Raw genomic sequence first — 22,295 nt, 5'->3', positions numbered from 1 at the left:
GTGCCGGTGGTTTACAAACTGTGATCTGCAGTCACGCTCACTTGGTTTTCTCTGCAAACTGCCCAAAGACAGATGAGTTGTTGAGAAACCCAGTTTTTAAGGATACAAGAATAAAACATTAGATATACACCTTGTTTATGATGGACTTAAACACACTATTAAGCTCGTAATTGGGCGAGAATTTAAAGTCTTGTCCGTGAGTAGCGATGAAAATTCTCGTGTTCCCATTTGGATTTGCAGCAGTTTTCTAAATCAAACATGCCTGTATGCAGGAATCTGTCATGAAGCACATAAGGATGGATGGCAGGCTCTATTTCAGGGAGTTATGGTGCCATCCAGAGGACGATTAAGAGAAGACAAAGGAGGATCTGTCGAGCTGTCAGACTGCAGTGGTTCTCTCTGGGATGATGAGTCTGCATTGGGATGCCAAGTTTAAAAGGGTGCAGCTTCGATCACGTACAGCCTCTCAGCTGAGGATGCATGCGTTCATTGTCAGAGCACTTTTCCCCTTGGATTAAGAGCTGACAAGGATTTTTGCTGACAAAATAAAGCCACACAGGGTTGCAAGGTGGAGCGGTGGTTAGCATCGTTGCCTCGCAGCAAGAAGGTCGCCGGTTCGCGTCCCAGTGAGGACACCTGGGATCTTTCTGTGTGGAGTCTCCATGTTCTCTCGTGCAGCGTGGGTTCTCTCTGGGTTCTCCCACAAGGTCCAAAAACATGCTGAGGTTAATTGGTGATTCTAAATTGTCCGTAGGTGTGAATGTGAGTGTGCTTGGTTGTCTGTCTATAAGTGTAGCCCTGTGATAGACTGGTTACCTGTCCAGGTGAACCTGCCTTCATCCTGAGTCAGCTGGGATAGACTCCAGCCCCCCATGACCCTAGTGAGGATTAAGCGGAGTATAGATGATGGATGGATGGAATAAAGCCACACAATATAATGATGCTTAAACCTCAAACCCTTTCAAATATCGTTGAATGAAAAATGAAAAAAACAAAACAAAATAAACAACAAACCTTCATTGCTTCTTACACAATGATAAATAGAATAAACCAATAATATGAACTCTGGTTTCTGTCTCTGATATTGCCTTTAATAAAAGGGTTGTTTGGGTGTTTCAGAAGTTCTGCAGATTCATTTTGCTGTCTAATGTATATTACTCTGTTCTGCGCCTCCACTCTTCACAGGTTTTTTTTTCTAACACATGTACTGGTGTGGTTCAGTGCTGACAGGAAGATGAAACGCGTTTCTGCAGAAGCCGCACACTCACACAAAAAAAAGTCAACAGGAAGTCAAAGGCCATGAGTCTTTGACTGAGTTCTGTACAGACTGGTATACGTTACATTATAGGAGCCATTACTCATCAAAATGTTGCCACTGAAGCAACTAAATTAACATTACAAAGGACAAATCATAAACAATTTTATTTTAAATAAATAAATACACAAACTATTTAACAACAATTAAGCAGATTTTACATTTGTGGAGTTTTTGTCCCCATCATTAAACATTAAATGACCTAAAATTACCGCCTGCCCTCCGCCAACCAGTTAAGTTGCAGTTTAAGTCCATTGCCTTTGTGTGAAGGTTGTTCTGGTCTGCAAATGAGTTCTTGAGCTACAGCCAAAGACTTGTTTATGAGATCGCAGTGACTTTAGTCTGACTCACTGGGTATAAGTCGTTATATAGGTCATCTCCAGCACACATCAGACGTCTGTGATTGAAACCGTAGTATTTTTTTCCCCTATAGCAGAATAAAGGGGTCTGGCTGTGGGAGACTATCGGGACCTTTGAACAGAAACATCTTGAGTCAAAGGGGATGTTTGAGGCAGATGTGAAGAAACTCCCACAAGAAGTGTTCACAAGAAAACCCAGAAACCTAATACATACACACACATACATCTGACTTCAGCTGTCACTAATGTGGAGGCATGAAAATGAAGCAATGTGAGAAATTCTGTCGATAAATTAACAGATACAAAAAATAAAAATATTGTGGGAGGGATTTTACTTTTTATTGACTCTCTAGGACAGGGGTGTCCAATCCTGGTCCTCGAGGGCCACAATCCAGCATGTTTTAGATGTGTCCCTCTTCCAACACACCTGATTCAAATGATCAGCTCATCATCAAGCTCTGCAGAAGCCTGATAACCATCCTGATCATTTGAATCAGGTGTGTTGGAAGAGGGAAACATCTAAAACATGCAGGACTGTGGCCCTCGAGGGCCAGGATTGGACACCCCTGCTCTCGAAGATAATGGAGAATTCTCTTCCGGTGCAGGTGAAGCTCATGTGTGGCATTGAATGCAGCCTGAGTCGTGACTCCGCCCCACCGTTAACGCCCTCATTAAGAGCAGACTATATAAGACACCTGTAGGCCTTGTTCATCCTTTTCTTTTCTTTTCCTTGGTTGGTTTGTTGATGGGGCTGCAATGTGGAGCAGTGGTTAGCATTGTTGCGTCACAACTAGAGGGTCGCTGGTTCGTGTCCCGGTGAGGACACCCGGGATCTTTCTGCGTGGAGTCTCCATGTTCTCCTTGTGCAGCGTGGGTTCTCTCTGGGTTCTTCAGCTTCCTCCCACAAGGTCCAAAAACATGTTGAGGTTAACTGGTGATTCTAAATTACCTTATATTATATATAAGGTGTATAGATAATGGATGGATGGATGGGCTGTTGTTTGGGTGGTGGTGGCTGGAAGGTAAAGCTGAAGGTATAGAAATTAATGGATCTTGTATACATCAGTCAGCCCCTTTATTCTGCCTCTATATTTTGCATTTTGTTATAGTTGGTTCCGATGTGTTGTCTAACCCCGCCCACCATTTTCAGTGATACTGACTTTCAAACTAGAGATGGTGAGAAGGTTTTTGTTGGTCCACCAGCTGCCGTTTTGTCACCACTATTTAGCTCCTTGTTGTTTTGGTGATTTTTACGTTGTAGTTGTGATTTGTTTGTTGTTCAACCTGCTAAGTGGTTTATTGACACTGTTTTTAGATATTTTTTTACACTGGTTTCAGTGAAGCAGGCTGCCATTTTGAGAGGAGGCTAAACAGGGTTGCATGCATGTGATTGAAGCACGACTGCAGTTTGCACTTCTTTGCTGTTTGACATTTAAGGCGAGTCAACGGTAGCAACCCTCAGTGTGGTCTTCCTGTCCACAAGGGACTCTAGCTCACTGTTTTGTTTCTGTTTTGTCTCTGTTGTGTTGGATTAATACTTTTAGTTTTATATGTTGTATTGAGGAAGTGTAATAGAATTCGATTTCCCTTCTACCCGCTCCAGTTCCTGTTTATATTTTAGTTTATTCCAGTAAAATGAACTATTTTTGAACAGGTCTGTCATCAACGGATCTGTGTGCCTTGTTACTAGTTTTCCACACCATACTGAGGTTCCTTCGCCACAAACAATATATATGAACCCTATTCAGGACTTTTGGTGTCTTTTGATATAAAAAAGAGGGACATTTGTGATGCATTTGGAACCAAAAATACGTCAACTTATCAGAAAATGTATTGAACATAGTATAAAAGTCTATAATGAACACCAACAAATATTTTGCACATATTTTTTCTTGGGGTCCAGTGGAGCCCAAAGACCTCCTATGTATGGCATCATGCAAGTCCTGAATAGGGTTAAACAACACCTACACTGACTAAACATGAGCTCACTTGAAAACATCTATCATACATAAAATGGTTGAGTTTTGGGGATTAAAACTAAAAGTTATGGTCAGATTTTTGATTGCAGGTAAACAACAGCTTTCATGTTACATTCTCCAAGCATAAAGGCAGTTATTTACCAGTTGACCTCTTCATACCTACGACAGGCAGCAGAGGTTTTTCTCATCCTAGCAGGAGCTGAAATGAATGTTTGACGAATGTACAAAAAGGTAAAAGGTTTCCTGCTAGAAAATCACAAACTGTAAACTCCTATGAAGAGGTTTTCCATCAACTGTTTTATTGCTTACCGTGTTGTTTTACATCCTTCTCAGAATATAAATGTTTGCACTTAAAAATTCAGACCAATACTCCATGTTTTAGACAGCTGCAGTATTCGGTAGTCTTAATATTGTGTCTGTCTTTTGCACCATTTTATGCCCATATAGACTGAATAACATTCAGCATGAAAGATAAATTTGGTATCCTCGGGACCTCTGCGAGAATTTAAATGTCTGCATGAGTTCCTAGTGACTGACAGGCAGGCTCATTAAGGGGCTTCTAAAAGTATCTGGGATGCTATTGATTTAAGTTGCGGTTTCTGGGGGCATTTTAAGTAAAACTTAAAAGATGTTACGCAAAAGTCAAAGATGGTCAAGAAACGGCAAACATGCAGGTTTTGACATCCTCCAATCATCTTGAAGCAGGAAAAGTGGACCAGGAAAGAAAGTTTGACAAGGACCAAGTTGTGATGACTGGGTCAGAGCATCTCCAAACCTGCAGGTCTTCAGGTCTGATCCCACAGAAGAGCGACTGTAGTACAAATTGTTAAACTTTAATGCTGGTTTTTATAGAAAGGCACTGAACACACAGTGCATTACAGCTTTCCTCATATGGAGCTGTGTAGCTGCAGAGTGTCTGAGCTGACACCTGTCTACCACTGGAGGCAACTACAGGGACCAAGCAAGCATCAGAATTGGACCACGGAGGAGATAAAGAAGGCGACCTGGTCCGATGAATCTAATTTTATATCATGTGGCTAGCAAGGTGTATGTATGTTGTTTACCTGGTGAAGAATTGACAGCAGGGTGCCTCCAAGGGAAGCAGTCTAGTGATCTGTGTAAACCTCTGGATGTTACTTTGACATGTAGCACCATGAACATGGGTTTGGACAACACACTGCAAACATGGTTCAGAAATGGTTTGAGGAACATGACAAAGAATTCAAGCATCTATAGGATGTGCTGGAGGAACACGTCTGATCCGGGAGTGCTGCGGATCTCAAGGATCTGCTGCTAACTTCTTGGTGCCAGATACCACAGGACACCTAAAGAGTTCTTGGGGAGTCCATGCTTAAAGGGGACTTACACAATCTTAAGCAGGAAGCTTTAGTGTTGTGGCTGATTAGTGTACATCAGTGCTGATGAGCAAAAAAGACCATCTCAAACATGTGCAAACCTTCATTTAAAAACATCACCATTTCCTGTATTTTGTCCTTCCTTAAAGGTTAGGCGTACTTTAGAACATGAATCTCACTTATGCAGATGTTGAGCAGCATCTTCAGAGGTTATGAATCAGCCATCAAACATTAACTGTGTGCATAAACTGCAGGAGAAAGATTAAAGGTCTAATGGTTTGAAGTGGATAATCGGTGCTATCAATGCTGATAGATTACCTCTGAATTAATTTATAACCAGCAGATTCTTTCAACAAGGCAAAATGCGACCAATCAGCACTTCTGTGTTTAGCACTTTACTCCCTTCAAAGTTTCCATGTCACGCTTTCTGTCCTATCAACAGTTTCTCATCTCTGCCAAAAGCCACCCTCATATATTCATATCTCTATCTCACACTGTCAAACTTTGTCATCTCATCTCGGCTTTTCATTTCCTCTAACCATTGGCGCTCTCAGCTCTACACAGGAAGTGTTAGGTCGGCCCTGCCCCTGCAGCTCCTCTCTCAGTCTTTTTCTCTCTCTCACAAACAAAGTGTGAGCAGTACCTCAACCACAGAGAGGCACTGTGATTCACACCAAGGTTTCTCCTCCTCGACAAGAAGTCGTCTTCCTTGTCTGCTTCTTTTCCTCGGTTTTGCCCTCCTCAGATGATCCGTTGGGCAGCCACCTGCAGCTGAGGCACAACATGAGCATACGGAAACTAAGTGAGTTGCATGTGTGTGTGTTTGTGTAAGTGTGTGTGTGTGTGCAGCAGGAGGCCTGGTTGTGAGCTGTTAGGTTAACCAGAGACGCTGCCCAGTTAGTTTTGCAATGTGTTGGTGATTGTGATGACATGCAAAAATCTGCTGCCTGCACAACTCGCATGACAAGAAATGAAAAATTTCAAAGACTTTTTTTTCTTTTTTTTGTTCGGTGGCTTTAAGTCAGTTAAGTTACATTACCTAGGATTAATTATGTTTCAGTGCCATATAAGTTTTACCACTTACAGAGTATATCTTTTTATATTTTTGCTTCTGTTTGGAGAAAAAAACACAGTGTCGATTTTTTTGCTCAAAGTCAAATTTGTGGTCTCAAAATGCAAATACTTAAAAAAGTACCTTAAATGCCTCCTAAATCTGACACACAGAGGCAGCCAAGCAGGACCACACACGTGCACACACTTGCATGCACAGACTAATGCACATATATACAAATACAACTTATTTCATTGCTAGAAATAGATACAAAGATCCATCTGACTGCCTCTGAATCTCATCAAAACACCAGTTTTGTGAAAGGGCTTTTGCTGCAGCTTGCAGCTGTACAGAAATAGAACCGTTTAGCTCTAAAAGCTGCATTAATAGATGATTTTTTTCCCTTCCTGATGGATTTAGATCAAACAAAAAACACATCTGATCTATTATTATCGCCTTATAGAGCTGTTAAGGCAGGCATGCAAGCAAACAGCTGCAAATAAAACACCCAGCAGATATGACGCCACATCCACTTTGCACTATGTCCTACATAGTTCTGATCTAAACCACTTCTGCAACTCTTCTGCTGCTGTTAGATGGTTAATCACACAGTTGAATACTTCTTTGAATTATCAAAACAACTGCCTCTCATGATGGATGCCTCCTAAATATCCAGCTGACATGTAGAATGTGTTTCTATTGGACAGATGAACTAAAGAGAAAACAACAGATCAATGCAAACCTTAAAAGTTCTGTCATTCCATCCTAAGCTTAAACTTTGCCATTATAAAGTTATATTATCAACAGAAACAATAAAAATCCTCCCCAAAATAATTCCTTTAAGTGAGCTCTATGGTGACAGCGGGAAGGAAGAATCTCCTTTAACAGGAAGAAGCCTCCAGCAGAACCAGGATCAGGGAGGGCAGCTGTCTGCTTTGACCAGTTGGGGTGAAGGGGGAAAAGATAGCAGGTGGAAAACAGACAGATTAAACCTCAGGGATGTCCAGTACCACCTGAGTCTGTACCAACTATAAGCTATATCAAAAAGAAAAGCCTAACCTTAAAAGTAGAGAGGCAGTAGAGGGGGTATCTACCTCCTAAACCCAAACTGGGAGCTGCTTCCACAGGAGAGGACACCTGAAGATCCTGCAGATGATTTACTGCAGACTTGTTACCAAACACTGACCTTTCCTACTGTTCTCCTTTCAAGGTTTCAAATGGTTCGGCAGCCTAACCAACCTCAGTTTTCGCCGCTCCACTGAGAAAGACTCCAAGGCCTCCAAGTCCAAGTCTGGAGCCGGATGTTCACCTGGAGATGACGGCGACTGTGGTTCCATCTTGTCTCCAGTGGCCGAGACGTCGCTGGACGACATGGACGCCATGCGTCCTCGCACTGCCAGCTATGTGCGCTCCAGTGAGAGCTACACACATGTGGGCACGCTGCCACGACTGCTGATGAAGAGGAGGGATAAGAGTAATAAAGGTGAAGCTGCAGCAGCTATGAAGCGATATTGCATCAGCCTGGTGGATACCTCTGGAGGAATTTGGGGAAATAGCTGATGGCAAGATGAGGCATGTCTTTGTGTTTTTATCTGCTCTGCTTGTTGTGCCCTTGTTCTCCAGGATGCCCCAGCGGCAGTGGTAGCAATAAGAGGAGTAAAGATAAGGCCGGCATCAGCAGGAGTCAAAGCCAGCGACCTGCAGGGGACCAAAGCCACGGATCTCTGAAATTCACCTCATCTAAAGCAGTCGGAGATGAAGCTGTAGTAAAAGCCGAGAGTGGGCTCAACCAAAGCTCTCCAACTGATCCCAAGACAGAGCCTGAACCTGAAGCTGAAAGTAAAGCCTCAGACATCCAGCAGAGCATCTCTGGATCTGCCTGTGAGGATGTGTCACCATCTGCTGGTTCGAGTGCAGCACTCCAGCCAGAGACCTGCGACAACCAAGGCAGGACCGAGGCAGGTGAAGACTTGAACCCTGGGGCCATGAAAGAGGCTTCATCAGCTCCACCGTTCTGGGGGGATGATGGAACTCTGGAGGTTGACGGGTTAGAGTCCGAGCCTGTTTCTGAACCAAAGGAGGAGACAGGAAACGAAGAGCCGACAGAAGGAGCAGACAAAACAAACCTCGACTCTGACAGGTGAGTTCTTTGAAAAATACTTTCATCTTTTCAGTTAAATTTTCTTTCCTTTTCCCATTTTGAACAATAAAGTCATGAAAGGAGGGAAGGTTGCTTTTCGCCCCCAAGGCTGGAAACCATTACAGTAAATGGGCTGTAATGAATGAAGCTATACAGCCGAATCACGCTGCTTGCTAATCGATGCATTGGCAATAACAGTTTGGGAGTGATTTATACGTCCATAAATGTGTCACAGAGGCCGTATTTTTTTGCAAGAGGCTGCACTTGTACTGTTAATATTGTGAGCAGATGATGTCTCCAAACTGACTTATTTTGAATGAAGGGTTTACATGGTGCTTTTACTAGTTGAGTAAAATTAACAATACCAGTGTATTTTGCAAAATAAAAGTTTACATTTTTACTAAAAGTGCAAATTTTAGCATCCAGAAAAAAAAAAAATTTCATGATACATAATGGAGTCATTTTCTATTAATGTAGAATATACCCCGTTAGTCACTTAAAGTCTTTAAAAGGCTGATTTTAATGACTTTATTCAGTGCTGGTAGTTTGTAAATGTCCCTCTAGGGATCAATAATGTTTTATTTTAATTGAATAATTGACCATAATTTATTTGATGTATTGTATTTTGTGTTCTTAATTTAAATATGCAAGGTGCCTGGTACTTAAAGTATAAAATAAATGTAGTCGAGTCACAGGTATGATGTTTTTAAAGCAGTAGAAAGTTGATTGAATGCACTTTTTAATTTACTGTTTTGACTAAATGGTCTGAACTTGTTCCAGTTTTAAGGCCTGCAGTCTTTCTTTGCAGTTTTCTGTTTACTTGCTGCGTGCCTAAATCCATTTCTTTCATAAAATAACCATTAATCTGATCCTGGCTCTATTACCAGCAGATTAAAAAAAAAAACTGTCCACATTGATCAGATAATAGAGGAGAGGAGTGCTAACGGGGGTCCTTATAGCAATCCGGTTCTTCTGTGCGTAAAGCCAGGGGGCGCAAAAAAAGTTGTATAATTCATTTAGTGCTGACCTTGCCGTGGACAGAACTTGTCTTTAGGTGATTAGTGTGAAGTGGGACGATAACAGGATTCATCACTTCACTTTTTTTAAGGCAGCAGGTAACATCGATTCCTCGTATTGATCAAGTGCTGCTGGAAAGCTGCCGGTCTTTAGCTAGTTTCATGATTTCTCATTTTGCATTGATTTGTTCTTACACACAAGAGACCAACAGAAATAAGCTTTTTTTTTATGTGTGTGTGTGTGTGTGTGTGTGTGTGTGTGTGTGAGCTTATTGTGTGCGTTTCATAATGCTGTAGTTGATTTATCAACAAAGTCAAGAAAAAGAAAGTACAAACACCCCTCAGCAGAGCAGATCGCATTTTCTCACTGTTTCCCATGACATGCCAAAGGCTCCCTTGCCTCCAGTGTGCCACGCATGATAGCCGGGTGTGTGTATCGTGTTACGGTGGGATTTGCACTTTGTGTGTGTGTGTGTGTGTGCGTGGCTGTAGGCTGCGGTTGCGCTGGCATGCAGGGGCTCGTATGTGTGAGCGTGCAGCATCAGCCCATTAGTTCAGGCCAGGGACCGTGGGAAATATAGCTCCATACTCCAAGTTCAGTATGGGCACATCAAAGAGCTCTCTCTCCTCTGTCAGTTCGACCCTAAATCACACACAGGTCTTTCCATCTCTCAGCCCCGACTGTCCATTTTCCTCCAGTCCACGGTGCAGCTCTGCCACTTTTCTTTGCCTGAGTTTTCTCTGCCTTTCTGGAAACTTCTTTTCTCAGCTCAGACAGTGTTGGTGGTGCTTTTGGTGGCTGGTAAGACTTGAAATGAAATGAAATGTTGTCACAGTGTTTCTGGGGTAATAAGCTCAGCTGGCAGATAGGAGGTCTTCAGCCTCAGTGTCCCACAAGGAGCAAAAAGCATGTTGGCGCTAATTTGAAAAGATGTAAGAGGAGGGGGCTTTGACTTGTGTAATGTCACAACTGCAGCTGAAGCAATTAGTCGAATAATATGGACTAAGTAGAAAATTAGCATTAATGATTTCACCTCTGATGTGATGATTTGATACTTGCTGTGGGACATTAAAGTGGATCTTCTCTGGCTGTGGACTGTTAGTTCTGTAATTTCAACACATCATCTTGGACCGTGTCGCTCTGTCGATGATGGTTTTCTTTATTATCTGAGATTCTATTTACAGTTAATTTGATTATTTGTGGAAATAATATTTTAATCAGCGATAGAAATAACTGTGGCATTCCTTGTCACTGCCAATTTGAAGTTGAATTAATAGCCTTAAATCACAAGTTTCTCTCAGCTGACTTTGTTATTTGAACATGAAATGGCACCACTGTCTTCCATCGAGTAAAAACTGAGGCATGTGTCCTCAAAGATGGCATGCTTGCTATAGCTGACCTCCTCCAGTTGTTTTTTTTTTTTTTTCACTTTTCTATGTCCATATAATGCTTTTTATACACTGGAAGATGCAGCATAATATATACAGTAAGCATTCAAACACCAAGGCTGAGCTTTTCCACCTCACAAACATTCAAACTAGTTCAAACATTAATGGCTTAATGAATGCATACCATTGTGTAAGTAGATTTACTGTGTTTGATCGGAGGTGTGGGTGAGCTGGTGTGCTTGAGCTACACCGACTGGGGAGGAGTGTATGGAGAGAGAGGAGGGGACTTCGTAGATCTCCATATTCATGAGGAAGCAACAGTGTAGAGACACATCTAAGCCATTTTAGGACAGAAAAGGATTATTTTTTAAAAATAGAAAACGCTTATAAGAAAGGAACACAGGAACACTAATAGAAATTGATCATAATATTTAATGCAACAGTATTATGTTATGGACACATTATCTATAATAAGTTCATGAATTTCAGGTAAAGTGCTGTATACATGCTTTTTCGCCTAATATCTTGTTTATTATAGGACTTAATGATAGAAAAAAAGCTTTAAAAAAGCTTAAGGATTTTAATGGGAATGATATTTTTGCATTTCTTTTCCACAGAAAAAAATAAAAATAAAAATGATGTGATTTTTTTGCTGCAGTCTGTACAGAACAACCATGTTCCCGTACATCTCCAGCACCATCTCTGTAGTACCACAATGCTTACGCTGCACATTTGACTTTTATCAAAACATTGCAGCTCCTGTAATTTAGATGTTGCACCTGACCGCATTCGATTTCAATAATATTCACATTAATTATTAATCTCTGGTATGTTTTAGATGAAACATCCACCATGTTTGAAATAACATTAGAGCAATGGAGCAGGTATTGAAAGTGTTGGAATAATTCTATGTTATGATCCAATGATCTTTGTGAAAAGTCTATTAGAATGCTGTACATGTCCATTGTATGATTTAGAAGTTTGAGGACACCTGTTGTTGTAAATGTTTGTTTGAGCGAAGTAAAGGCTTCTTCAGGTGTCCACTGGACCTGATCTTTCATAGCCAATGGTTGACCAAATGCTAATTGCTGCAGTGGATCAACAATAGACGTGTAGCTGCAAATCCAATTTCTGCAATAGCCTGCCATTCCAAGAAATGGCATCACTTGGGCTTTAGTTTGTGGTTTAGGTACGCTTAATATGGCAGATTTTCTGTCCTGTACAATTTCTCTGCCATGTCCAGTGATTTTATGGCCTAAATATGTAACCGCAGGTTGCCATAACTGCAATTTGTCTTTGCTGACATGATGAGCTTGCTGAGCTAGGAGCTTTAAAAGGTCTAGAGTGTCTGTTTTACAACTGTCTTCACCTTTAGAAGCACCCATCCAGCAAAAAAAGGTTGAAAAGACATTGAAAAGACGTCTTTGCCATACGTCTATACTACGTCACAATTTGGTTGAAAAATGAAAAGTGAAAAGCCGCCTTTTTCAGGTCGTTGAAAAGACGTCTCTTCATCACCTTGTGTTGCATTATGGGTACTGTAGCTCCTCAGTGTTCAATACAAGTGTGGCAAGTTGTAGATAGATAGATAGATAGATAGATAGATAGATAGATAGATAGATAGATAGACCAAATTGGACGTTCTAAAAACAACCCAGTTTCAACGACTATATTTGGGCTAAATCTAGGCTATGACTGACCACATTTATCCCATAAAACAACGTCCAAATTACATCGGGTGTTTGGTGGGATTTGAGATACCATCAACATAGGTTAACACTTCAGAATCACATTGTGGTTGAAATGTTCCTACACATGCAGCTGTAGTCTGAGCAGAAATAGTTGGAGATCCTGTATCGCCCTGTGGCAGTCTGGTGGAGGTGTAACGCTGACCTTCAAACGTGAACGCAAACCAAGACTGTGAGTGTTTGTCTAGTGGAATGGAGAGGAATGCATAACCCACTGTAGATATTCTTGCTACTGACTTCAGCTCTACTGCTTAATGGTTTTCTTCCTGTGTAGATCCAGTGTAGTATTCTGTGTTGCGTGTATGATCAGTATGTTCTCTTTGTATTTACAGCTCATTCGGCCTTATTCTTTCTGGATCAGTGCTGATGTTATCAACACAAATGACGGAGGCTAATCATAATTCTCTATTTGTACAGGCACGTTTTTAAAGCCGAGTTTAAGCTCGGGAGCAGATCTGAAGGGAATGTGGAGCTCCTGTGCTGTGGGACCTATTAACATTCCCAAGCCCACTGCCATGATGGGATCCTTTGATCTGACCTCTCTGTAGTCGTGTGGAGCACAGCGTTGCTCTGGGCCCTCGGAGAAACCCTCGTGCAATTGGGAGCCGCGCTGATTGATCTTAAAACTTGTCTGGGAGTGTAATTGCCCCCCTTTTTGCTCGCTCCTGCCTCGTATCACAAAGCTGCGCAGCGGTACACACAGTTAGGCTCCCAGGACTGCAGCACAGCGGGGTTTTGACACCAGATCGGGATCCATCACGAGTGTTAAAGTGTGAGTTATGGGGCCCGGGAGATTTGAGAGGCCAGCTCCATATTCAGCAACCTAAGATGCTCAGTGGGGTTTGTTATCTATCTGTTTTCCATTAAGCTGGACTGCAGCAGTGTTTCCACTCACTGGAGGGCCCTGCTGCAGTCGTGGGAATACAAGCAGATTTTTCATCCGTGGCAACATGCGCTGCACCTGTTAGAAGAGCAGATCAAACACAAAAGCATCAAAGCACATGTACACACAGTTAGGACAGAAGTTTACAGCCGGTTTTCCTGTTTTTACAGTATGTAGCTCAACAGCTTCTCTCTTTTTTTCCTATTTTCCACTTAACCTCTTTTGTTTTTCTTCCTTTTTCAGCCCCATGGATCCAGGAGAGAACCAGGGAGAATACGTCCAAGTAAGTCTGTTTGGTCCAGATGTGTGCGCATCTGTATCAGCTCCACATCCAAATGCTAGAATCAGAAGAAACCTGTTTTTCTTCTGCCCATAATAATCAGAATTTTCATGCTTTCTCATTTCATTCTTGTTTTCCGTCACATGCTCACACATCTAATACCTGACATACTTGTAGATTTTAGTCGTAGTTTTCTGCCTGAATGCGCAACCGAGTTGGAATCTCCTGCTCTCTCTCCAATATTATTGAATTAGATTTTTTTTTTATGTGAGCACTCAAATGTAATTGGGGCTGATTATTATCCCTTAGTCCTCAACAGCTACGCTCATTTCAGCAGGCTCACTCTGCATTTAGCCTAATTCAGGCTGCCATTTAGCTAATTAAATTTGGAGCGAGGCGGCGCTAATGTCAGCAGCAAGCGGGCAGTCTGCGCTGCGGCCAGTAGATGGCGCCATCCGCTCGAGCTGCGAGCTCGTCAGAGATCAGAGAGCGTGTGAAGCTGTTTCGTGACCTTGGAGTCGGATGGTGAGGGTTCGTGCATCCTGTATGCGCACAGATACTACAAAGAAAATATTTCAAGTGAGATCAAAAGTGGGGAGCGAAGGGAAGAAAGTGAAGCTGAAAAAGTAAAGAAGGAGGAAGGAGGACGGAGGAGGAGGAGGAGGAGGGGGTAGGAAAGAGTACAGTGAACTGTTGAGCTCTTGGGATCGGTTTGGCTATTGATTATACATCACAGGCGAGGTGGTAAAAGCCTTCTCCTATGACCCTGACCTGCATTCCCTTTGTAAAACAAATACGTCCGAGTTCCCCCGGCCACAACAAATTGACAACAGTTAAATCCCAGCACCTTGCCCCCATTGTTGGAGTTTTATAATGTTAGAGGCAGATGATCTGTCACATCTGCTCACCTCACACTGAAGACTCAATCTAGGGGTGTTAATGATTGACCAGTAATTGATTAATCGCCATTAATAATTGAACAGATTGAAGATATATTAACTGACGAGGCAGGAGATGGGGGACACGCATGTTCTGGGCATTTCTGTGTTCACAATGGACAGTGAGAATGAGTATTTCAGTTGTGTTGTTTGAATTGAGAGTTTTGTGGATGGGTGAGGCAGCCTTCAGAGTTTATATGGCTGAGAGTTTTGGAGGGGTTTAGGTAGCAAGGGGCCACTATGACAGCATTGTGGTGCACATCTAGTATCTCTGGTTGTATCAGCATATGGAAAAACTACCACTTTGTTTGTTGTAGCAATTAATCAACTATTGATTGACATTGTGGCCAACTATCAATTCAGAAAATTGTTTAAAAAAATGTAAACGAAAGGTTTCTGTCTTATAAGAGCACATAAATGAAGAGTCAGACTCTGGATTTTGTGCATTTGTCAGTTTCTCATAACTGAAAATGCAGGTTTGTTGTACAGAAGCTAACTAATGTACACCAAACCTGAACTTAAAGTCTTTATTTTAGTTCAGTTCCACTATAAACCACTGCTGTGTATGATCAGTTTGAGAGCGCAAAAGCCGTGCCAACGAACTGCGCCTTCAAATAAACGATGGGCTTAGTGCACAGACTGTACCGAGTAGTTTACGACTTAGTCACATAAACCAGGGCATTCCTTCTTAGATTATTACTGGGACTTTTTAAGTGCATTGCTGCCTTTATATCATGATGAACATTTCAGTCAAGGACGTCCTCACAAGTCGGACTTAACGCCATTAAGACTACATGTCACGAGGCGCCAACTTTTTCATTTCTGAAGTTTTTTAATTTTAAATAAGCCTGACATATGGTTGACTGAGTGCTTTTACTGAGGGTTTCCACCGTATTTCTCACACCGGATGATCACGCTCAGACACATCGCTCAGATTTTTTGAAAGGTTTCCAAACAAGGTTGCTGTTTTCAGCTTTAAAAACCCAAATCATTCTCTTCCAATGTAAACCCGCCGCATGTTTTGTCACCCAAATTTGTTTTTGTCCTCTTCTCTCTCACATCAAAACAACCCCTCCCACCACCAACACCCACCAGCCCCACATCCCCACCCCTCCGAAAGCTGCCGGCAATCCCTCCATCTCCTTCCATTTCTCTGAAACATTTATGACAGCTGATGTTTAAATCAGGAGTGGCCTCGCTGTTCCCTGTTATAATGGGACAGGCCGGGCCGGCGACTCGTGTGCACGCTCGCACACGTGTGCTACATATTTACAGCCGTGTCCACATGCACACGTGCACAGCATCAGACAAAATAAAGCAGAGAAAGACGTACAAGCCGATCTGATCTGAAGATTCTCAAAGAAAATAAGCCCCAAAGCCTTTTTCAGCTTTATCATAAAAAACCCATCAATCAGTATTCATGGAGACACAGAGCTGGTTAAGCAGCATATATACTATTTTTTGTTTTTGTGACTTCTAGTAAAGAAGTAAAAAGCGGTTCTCAATTGGTTTATGGTTGGTGAAAAAGAAACGGCTCAATTAGTCTAAGTGTGAGCTTATTTTTTAATAGCGGCGTGCCTGTGTGTGGTTACTTGCTTTATGATTGTGTGCGTTTATTTTCGCCTGCAGCCCAGCCCTGCTTTGTCTCCTGTCCTGTTTAGTGGTTTGGTTGTACTTTGATGGGAGGGGCAGGAGGGGGGAGGCGGTTCATGTGAGGTTTATTAACATATGTTTGGCACAGGACTCGCGACCGTGATCTAAAAAAATAAAAAATATCTGTGCGCATGTGTGACGGGGGGGCTCAGCTGCGTATCTGTGCGTTATTGCATGTTTGATTATGCGAATGGTTTAAATTTCACAAAAATCTGTATGTGTCTGTGTGCGCCGTGATTAAATTAAGGCAGCGCCCTGTGGGGGCATGTACGTGTGTGTGCCACGATTACAGTAGACTGAATTAATGTGGGGCCTCTTAAATGAGAGACAGTGGAAACTGCCGGGGCTGCTTCAGTTATTGTTCTGTCTCCTCGCAGACAGACTGACAAAGAGACGGGGTTGGATTGTTTCGTTAATCATTTAATTTTGCTCCCCAAATTGGAAAAGGCCCAGATGTAGAGAATAAAACGTTCACCAAACCCACAATGAGTTTGATATTTAGGGGTTTTCCATTGCTATAAATTCTTACTGCAATCAAAACACCATGTTTTGTATCTTGGCGAGTTACTTCGTGGTGAACCTTAAACCTGATAACAAGAAGAGTCTATAGCCATGCTAGCAGCTCCGTGATGTGTTAAGCAGATAATATTTATGGTGTTCGCTTTCTTAATTTGGGATGTTAGCGAGCTAACTTTTGATGAACCCAAAGGTGAAGGTGAAGTTGATGGCGGTTAGTGTAGTTTTGCTAGCATTCGATTATAAACCAAAGTAGTCGATGACCTGAAATTTTCACCTGATGTTGCAAAGTAAAAAGGTTCGTCAAAGTAAACACAAATGTCTTTACCAAATTTTTAGAGGGCCTATATAGTTCACAAGTACAAGTTGATCATTTTATTTTTGGGCTCCACTAGAATGCTTTATTGTTTCGTAAAGACAGTTTATTTTTCTTAATCTGTACTTTGCTGCAGCACCTTCTGTCTGAAATGCTCTATTTTAGCTCCTGTCTCTTTAAGGACCCATTTCCCATAAAGCCTATTTGGTTCTGATTGGTCAGTTGGTTCCAAAAAAGCAAGGCAACATTGGTCACAGACTGAATCTATGAGTGCAGAGATGTAGACTTAACAGAAGGAGGCAACTGCTCTATTTGTGCTATACAACTGTGTTACACGATGATGTCAATAAGTAACAAAAGAACAGCCTAGACTTCAAACGAAGCGTTTCGGGCAGGTAAAGAGAAGAGTTTTCTCAAGGAAAGAATAGTTCCCTTTTGCGTGGACTTTAGATTTTGGAAGCTTCCAGACCTTTTGCATGCATAACATGCTAAAAGAAAGGGAAAACCTCAAAAAGCCCAACATGGGCTCTTTAATGGCAATCGGTCCAATAATTACTTAGACGTTGTTCTTCAAACCGTAAATGTTAGAAGCCCTAAATAAAAAGGTGACCACCAAAGACTGCTGGATTTCTCTTCTGGGCAAAACACTTGATCAATCCATGTAGTAGATTTTGAGATATTTTGGTGAGAAAGTAAAAACTGACCAGCTGACATTACCTCAGGAGGAGTTAAATAACTACGATTCAAAATGGTGGACATACTGGCCGGATATTGCCACCCCTAGAAATACAAAATACTGCTTTGTTTTCAACTCGCTGTTGTCTAGCTGCCGATCATTTGCAGCACCGTGGTCAGTAGTCTCAGAGTAAACAGAATGATCTCTAAAGTTACAATACCATGTGAAGGACAGAGGAGAAGGTGCACTAAGAGAGGAACCTTCATGCCAATAAAGCCCTTTAAATTCAACAGAACTGAATTGAAAGAGAACTACTGCCTGAGAGACTCCTTTTTGGACGTTCGCTTCACAAACTACACTGTCAGAAATAACCATTGAATTGAACCAACACCTCTGAGGGTCTTGACAAAAACCTCCGACATTCACTACAAGGTCATTGTATTCTCAGGTGTTTCAATTATTTTGTCCACCCCCCTTTCAAGGTCAGCCTGCTCCAGCCACTAAGCTGCACACGAAGCCGAGAATAATGACACTTTGGTCTCTCTCAAACTGTATTACACACCGCTTTATTCACGCCGGAGATGTGTCTAGTTGCTACAGCAACACGTTTGTGTAAGGTTTAGTCATTTTAATGCGATTAAAGCAAGACAGCTGATTTTAAATTGCACTATTTCACACCTAAACAAATGTATTTCAACACATTTGCACGGACAAAGTCGCAGCCTTCCCAGCGCGGCGTCCTGTCTTTCTTCGCCTGTATCATTATTGCTGGCTGGTGTTTCAAACAGGCTTTGAAACACATATCTGTGGTTCAATACGGCTTAACCAGGCGGCGTATAGGGTCCAGCCTGTAGAAACACACTGATGACAATCAGACACACACACACACAGACACACACAGACACACACAGGTCATTAGCTGTACCCTCCTAAACCCCGATGGGGCCTCGTCTTTGTTTTTAGACACGCACATGTGCACACATAAAGATGTGTTTGCACATATAATCTTGATCTACCCCCAGTGTATCTCTTTTCATCTCACACACATTTTCCTCTCTCTGCGCTCACACACTCTCTTTCTGTCTGTGTGTGTGTCTCTCTCTCTCTTGCACACAGACACACACTTTCATTAGTGGGATGCTTGCAGGCACATGTAGGGATTCTCCATTGTGCTCCCTATCAGCCTGCGGGATGGAGCTCACTAATTAATATTTAACTGAAGACCGCCTCCGAGCAGGGGAGGAGATGTGGAGATAGAGGACTGGAAAGGAGGGGAAAGTGGAGGGACGGCCGTGGAGGAGAAGGGAAGGACGAGGAGGGGAGAGAGTAGAAAGACTGAAAAGGATCAGGTGGAGAGGAGGCTGGAAGAAGGAGGTTAGACTATTGATCAGAGGGATAAGAAGGGAAAGGGAGAGACGAGGGGAGGAGCGCCGTGATAAGAACGGTTGGATTTAAAAAGCATAGCGAGAGGGAGTTGGGGGATCCAGGAATGCAGAAGAGAGAAAGGATAAGGTTCAGTGAATAGATGACAGTGAAAGGAACAGAGAAGAAACTGACAAGGAAAAGAATCTGAAGGCAACTCAGGAGCAGGATACACATTTTCAGACAGAAGCGCTTTATTGCAAATGCAGCGAATCAAAGAAAGACAGACGGATTTAAGGGGAAGCAGTTGCGGGAACAAAGTTAGAATGAGGCGAGGAGGAAAAATAACAAGACAGACGAGTCGGGGTAATGAAGTGCACGAGACGCTAAAGTGAGAGAGACTCTTTAGTGTTTCCAGGCACAAAATTGGATGAACTTGCAAGCAACCTTTGCCTATGGAGAGTTCAGTCTGTCACATTAAAACGCCGTAAATGAAGTGGAACTGTGAGCTGGATGATACAATCTACAGTACACAGTGTGTTATGATGAAGTGCCACATTAATGCTCCCAACGTGTGCTGCGAGGTTAAGTATTATTTGAAAACGCTGGTGCATGATGTTGGGTATCTTTTGGTAATTCATGCCTGAGATGTTTGTCTCAATAAAATACAGAAATAATGGGACTGGTGGATGTTGGGTTGGTTGCACCACTGGAGTCAAGTCGTTGGTTGTTGGAGCTATTTTCAGTTGAATTTTTTTTTTTTAAGTTATTTTTTTGGCCTTTGTTGGATAGTGTAGTCAGAGAGAGACAGGAAAGTAGCAGAGAAGAATGGGGGGAGAACATGTGGGAAAGGGCCATGAGCGGGATTTGAACTCATGACCTCCACATTGGGACTGTAGCCTTGCACATGGGATGCCAGCTCAACCAGGTGAGCTATAGCGGTGCCCTTTTCAGTTGAATTTTGTGGCATTCAGACGATTGAAACATGCACATAAAGCTTTGGTTGGTTGCGATCATTCCATCTCTTCAACTGATTGATTGGTCACACGGACACCTTTACCTTTCGTGCTGGTGTTTGCAAGGTTTACAGTCGACTTCTTTGTCATCCATTTGAACAAAATGCACCAACGACTCTTTAATGTGGTGTCAGTTAGTTTGGAACCGACTCGGAATAAGCAGTAAGTAAATGCAAACCGTGAATAAGTTAGACCAACAAGGGTGCTACAACAAGTTCTCTGGTTCACAAGGGGTGTAACTCCCATTTTGGGGCATATCTGTAACCTATAAGGCCTTACATTACTGTCCACAATAACTCAAATGTTTGAAACGATCAAAGAAAAGAGAAAGGGCAAAGCTTCAAGCTGGCTGTTGTTGCTCCAGGACAATGTGTCCGTTTACACAGCACCAGTGACAGAAGCAGCCAAATGTGGCTTTGATCTGTTGCCCCATAAACCTTACTCACCCGACCTGCACCGTCTGACTTCTGTCTGGTTCCCAATTTCTTCTTGAATGGTCGCCATTTTTAGAGCGATGATGAAGTCATCCATGCTGTTGAGGCGTCTTCTGAGGATCAAGATGGGACCTTTGTTCATGAAGGGACAGTGAAGCTTGAACACTGATGGTAGTGCGTTGAAGTTAAACAATCTTTGTTTTGTGGTGAGGCCAAGAACAATTTAAAATATCCTCGTAGCAGTCTCCATTAAACTGGGCGAGTTCAGTGATATGAAAATGCAGGGGTTTTCACAGGTAGTCTGTTCCTCCATTGCTAAAAATAATGGATTAATCCTGGAAAGCTGTTGGTGTAGAACTTTTCTCCGTGGTGGATGTCCAACCAATAACAGCTTTGGTTGGATGAGAGCAGATCAACTAACCAATCGACCAGGAGACTACGGCCCTAAATATGAGTTAATTTAGGTCTGTAGGACATCCAGAATATGAGTGTTTCAGTGAATTTAGTTGGATATAAACTGAGAACAGTTTGAAAAAAGTGAGCAGGTTTTGTTCTTTTTATGTCTATTTGACGATATCTCATTAATCAGAGGACGCAAAAGGACATCGGGACACAAGTTCGAGCCTTCAAACTGTATTTTACCTTAAAACAAGGGAAGGATGAGCTTCTTTTAGTGGATTTTTTTCACTTTTGCTAATCAAAAAGAGGAAAAAAAAGGAGCCAAAGCCTCTACATTTATGGTAGTGGACAGAATATAAAAGTAAAAAGTCTCAATTTGTGAAGTGGCTATCAGCTAATGCACCTTAAAATCAAGTCCACCCTTGCCAGCTTTAATGAGGACTGTAGAGGACCGTCTCTTCTTATAACCCCGCCATGCTGTCACATGTTACTTTCCACATGTATGCAGGGTGGCACATGTGTGTGTGTGGCGCAGCAGCCAGATGTAACACAGTATGTTATGATTGTTTTGCTGCAGTATTACAGAGGATTGAGGGAAGGACAGCAGTGTGTGTGTGTGTGTGGGGGGGGGGGACCCCTCTTATGAGATTATTTGTGTCCCCGCTGTGTAATCTGTCTAATCCAGCACTGGATTGCTCCAGATTACATTAAGAGGAGACGCTGCAGTTAATGAATCCATCCTGTGTCTTGTAGCTCCTTATCTACCGGCCTGCTTTCTCTCTCTGCCTCTGACCCACTGCCATGCGCTCGAGAGGCAGATTAGGGAAGTGATTACTGGCTTTGTGTGAGTGTGAAGATGACCTCTGATGACAAACTAAGAAGAAAAAGAAGAAGCACATATGATTATTTTTTTTTCAGATTAGGTGTATATTCCTCTCCTTCCTTCTCCGGCTGCGTCTCTCTCTCTCTCTCTCTCTCTCTCTCTCTCGCTCTTGTGCTCGCTACGCTTCCCTGCAGTGGTGCAGACCCGACTAAATGCAGTGTCAGAATTTTGGATGCTGTCAAGGCTCTCGCCGTGTTGCCATGGTGAAGCGTCCTCAATGATGTCACTCAACTGGAGCCTCTGGAGACAGAGCCCCACCCCTCCCTGTGACATCTCCCTGCCAGTATGTGTGTGTGTCTGCATGTGTGTGTGTGTGTGTGTGTGTGTGTGTGTGTGTGAAATGGGCCGGCGAAAATCACACTGTGTTATCCTTGAAACACCTGCCTGTGTGTTTCAGCTTCTAATGAGCTGTCTAGCTGCAGTCTGCATGGCTTTTTTTTTTTTTTGGAGAACACATCATTATATTCTGCAACACACACACATATATAGATAAAAAAAAATCTGTCAACATTATTTCACCACAGGAGCCAAAATGCTCTGTGCAGCCTGATATAATCACATATAGCTGGATGCATGTGACAAAAAAT

General features: G+C 42.4%; 1 protein-coding gene across 1 annotated transcript in view; it reads left to right on the top strand.

Moving 5' to 3' along the window:
• Positions 1 to 5,700: 5,700 nt before the first annotated feature.
• The window catches only part of sh2d3ca (SH2 domain containing 3Ca), a 60,860-nt gene continuing 44,265 nt past the window's right edge, over positions 5,701 to 22,295 (top strand). Inside the window, exons 1-4 of the mRNA XM_008286232.1 lie at positions 5,701 to 5,810; positions 7,270 to 7,542; positions 7,683 to 8,199; positions 13,479 to 13,518. Of these exons, the coding sequence (XP_008284454.1) occupies positions 5,792 to 5,810; positions 7,270 to 7,542; positions 7,683 to 8,199; positions 13,479 to 13,518 (849 nt within the window). The 5' untranslated portion in view covers positions 5,701 to 5,791. The remainder of the gene's footprint in view (positions 5,811 to 7,269; positions 7,543 to 7,682; positions 8,200 to 13,478; positions 13,519 to 22,295) is intronic.

The sequence above is a fragment of the Stegastes partitus genome, unplaced genomic scaffold (assembly GCF_000690725.1).
Source record: "Stegastes partitus isolate 25-593 unplaced genomic scaffold, Stegastes_partitus-1.0.2 Scaffold443, whole genome shotgun sequence".
In the NCBI taxonomy this organism is placed as follows: domain Eukaryota; kingdom Metazoa; phylum Chordata; class Actinopteri; family Pomacentridae; genus Stegastes; species Stegastes partitus.
This window is presented reverse-complemented; position numbering and strand designations above follow the sequence as displayed.